The 2,967-nt window shown below is 61.6% G+C and overlaps 1 protein-coding gene across 1 annotated transcript in view; it reads right to left on the bottom strand.

Annotated features, from left to right (window-relative positions):
* Positions 1-2,967, bottom strand: part of ANKRD28 (ankyrin repeat domain 28) — a gene marked incomplete at its 5' end in the record, with an annotated part of 13,095 nt that overhangs the window by 7,634 nt on the left and 2,494 nt on the right. The window contains 4 exon segments of the mRNA XM_010075094.1: positions 3-39; positions 152-352; positions 1,729-1,799; positions 2,799-2,877. Of these exon segments, the coding sequence (XP_010073396.1) occupies positions 3-39; positions 152-352; positions 1,729-1,799; positions 2,799-2,877 (388 nt within the window).

Genomic DNA, 2,967 nt, shown 5'->3' with positions numbered 1-2,967 from the left:
GCTCAGGCTGGCCCCTTTGTTCAACAGCAGGTTCACCATCTGGATGGGGAGAAGAGATGAGGCTGCAAATCCTCCCCTTCGTCGCCGGCGAAGCCCAGACCCAGGAAGGGGGACGTGCGGGGTCCCTTGCGCCCCATGCCGCCTTGCCCACCTCGAGGTGGCCGCTGTGCACGGCGTGGTGCAGCGCCGTGCGGCCCGTGCGGTCCGCGACGTTGACAGTGCTCAGCAGGGGGATGATGGCCTCCACGCACTTGGTGGCCCGGTTGGCAGCGGCCACGTGCAGAGGCGTTTGCCAGTACTTGGCGCGGGCGTTGACGACCGCTGAGTGCTTCAGGAGGAGGTGAAGTGCTTTCTGTTGGGAGCAGAGGAAAGCAGGGCTCTCACCCGACCTGACGGAGCCCACCAGAGCCCTCCAGCTGGGGGGAAGCTGCAGCTCGGTCCCCCCTCGTGCTTTCAGTGCACGCTGCCCAGACCCACGCCGGCCCCGAGAGCCGGAGCTGCCCCGCGGGGCTGAGCCGAGGCTGCTCCTGCTCTGCAGAAGGGAAGGACCCATCTGCCTTCGCATCCCTGACAACGCTCTGAAGCCCACGTACGGCTGTTTCAGGATGTTATCACAGAGAAACCACCAGAGAGGTAAAGACAGCATGAGACTCCAAGAACGAGCAGGGAGAAGGAACCGTCCCCACACAAACCTCCAGCCCCCACCAGGCTGCTCCAGCTCCCTCCAGGCTGGAGCTCGGTGTGCGGGACCTGAATGAGCCAGGTTCAGCCCACGTACGGCTGTTTCAGGATGTTATCACAGAGAAACCACCAGAGAGGTAAAGACAGCATGAGACTCCAAGAACGAGCAGGGAGAAGGAACCGTCCCCACACAAACCTCCAGCCCCCACCAGGCTGCTCCAGCTCCCTCCAGGCTGGAGCTCGGTGTGCGGGACCTGAATGAGCCAGGTTCATCCCCCCCCAGCTCAGCCGGCTGCAGGGGGGCTCCGGCACGGGAGAAACACCCCCGAAACACGCGATTTCGCTGTGAGCGAGCGCTCGTCCATGACTCACGAGGTGCGAAGCGCCCGGGGGATGACAAATGCGACCCACTGACCTATATTCGATAACGATTTCCCCCGTTTGCTGGCAGAGGCTGCTTGCTGCAGCCCCATGTTTTCTTTACTACATCTTGCCAGCTCTCCCACTCCACCGATCCCAGCCCGCGGCTCACTGCTCTGCTCTACGCGGTAACTCGCTCTGGGTCAGATCCCAGATCCCCGGCTCCAACCAGCAGCCACGGGGCTTCTCGCTCTCCCGTAGCTCAGCCCAGGACAGAGTTAAGTGGGATGAAGTTAAGCCCCTTCAAAAGCTAAACATCAGGAAATGTTTCCAACAAGATCCCTTGGAATCGGCTCCTGAGAGCCCCGTCATCCCTCAAAGAAACCGTAAAGCTGGATTAGGCAAAGCCCCGGGGAAAGGGGGAGAGGCGGGAGGAGGGCGTCGTGGGGAAACCCCATGTGCTGACTCCTGATGGACAGAAGGATGGAGGGAAGGGAAGCAAGCAGGTTTTTTCCAGCTCTCATTTTCAGCCTCTGAATTACGTGTCCGTCCCCTCTCCACTCTAACGAGAACATCCAGCTCAGCCAAAACCTGGGCAAGATGGACAAGAGAAGCAGCACGGACCCCCCGCTCCCGTCGGCGCCCACCACCTCCACACGAGGAGCAGACGGAGTGGAGGGAACCCACCTCGTTACGAGAGGCTGCAGCACGGTGTAGTGGGGTGAGCCAGACAGTGTCCTTCGCGTTAACATTAGCACCTGAGGAAGAAGAGAAGGAGGGGACAAGGGCAGAGAGGTGACTCCAGCGTCCCAGGGCAGGTCTGCAGCCACCTTCGAGGCACCCGCTGGGCAAGAGCTCAGCACACAGGCAGGAAAAAATCAGCACAGGGCACGTCAGGACACCCCGTGCTCTCTGCAGACGGAGCTGAACATCCCCAAGCCTGTTTAGCAAGCCCTCAGCAAAGGATTTCCCCGAGTCCCTCCTTGTCAGGGTCATGTAGGATCACGCCAGCCTCGGGGTTCCCCCACGCCCCCCGGCGAGCAGCTGCGGAGCCCACGGTGTCCCGAGGCACTGCATCGGCAATCGGCCAATGAGAACCCCTGCCTGCACCCAAGCACGGGGCTGAGAGTCTCTGGGGAACCAAAGGGCAGCTTTACACCGAGTGACACAACCAAAACTGAGCAAAATCCCGTTTTTTCAGCTGATGCGTCTCCATGAGCAAGTGAACCTCTGCCGGCGAGCAGCTGCGGAGCCCACGGTGTCCCGAGGCACTGCATCGGCAATCGGCCAATGAGAACCCCTGCCTGCACCCAAGCACGGGGCTGAGAGTCTCTGGGGAACCAAAGGGCAGCTTTACACCGAGTGACACAACCAAAACTGAGCAAAATCCCGTTTTTTCAGCTGATGCGTCTCCATGAGCAAGTGAACCTCTGCTCCCCGGGCATCGGCTGCTCGAGGTGTCTCCAAGGCGCATCCCCACTGCACCCTGCTCCTGCCGGACACCTCGCACCCATCCCTCTCCCAACCCAGGTTCCACCTCTGCCGGGTCAGTCCCAGGACACTTCCCTGTTGGAACAAACCTCCCAGGGTTCCGGCAGCGCTCCCTCATCCTCCCCTGGCTGCAACCCCACCGGCTTCAGCACCAGCACACGGCTGCTTGGAGGGCGACCAACACCTATCACTCTGCAGCCCCACGGCCAGAGGAGGCAGGAAGACGCCTTCGAGGCAGCGCTGAGTGCCCCGAGCTCAGCCCTTACCTGACAGGATGAGGAGCTCGAGGATCGCAACATCTCCTATGTAGGCAGCAGCGTGCAGCGGCGTTCGTCTCTCTTGGTCCTGAGCGGGGAGGTAAGAAACAAAAACCGCCGATGAGCTCTGAGGGCAGGGAGACCCCTCCTCCGCCCCAGTCTGCCCCAGCACTGGCCA

The sequence above is a fragment of the Pterocles gutturalis genome, unplaced genomic scaffold (assembly GCF_000699245.1).
Source record: "Pterocles gutturalis isolate BGI_N339 unplaced genomic scaffold, ASM69924v1 scaffold3141, whole genome shotgun sequence".
Classification (NCBI taxonomy): domain Eukaryota; kingdom Metazoa; phylum Chordata; class Aves; order Pterocliformes; family Pteroclidae; genus Pterocles; species Pterocles gutturalis.
This window is presented reverse-complemented; position numbering and strand designations above follow the sequence as displayed.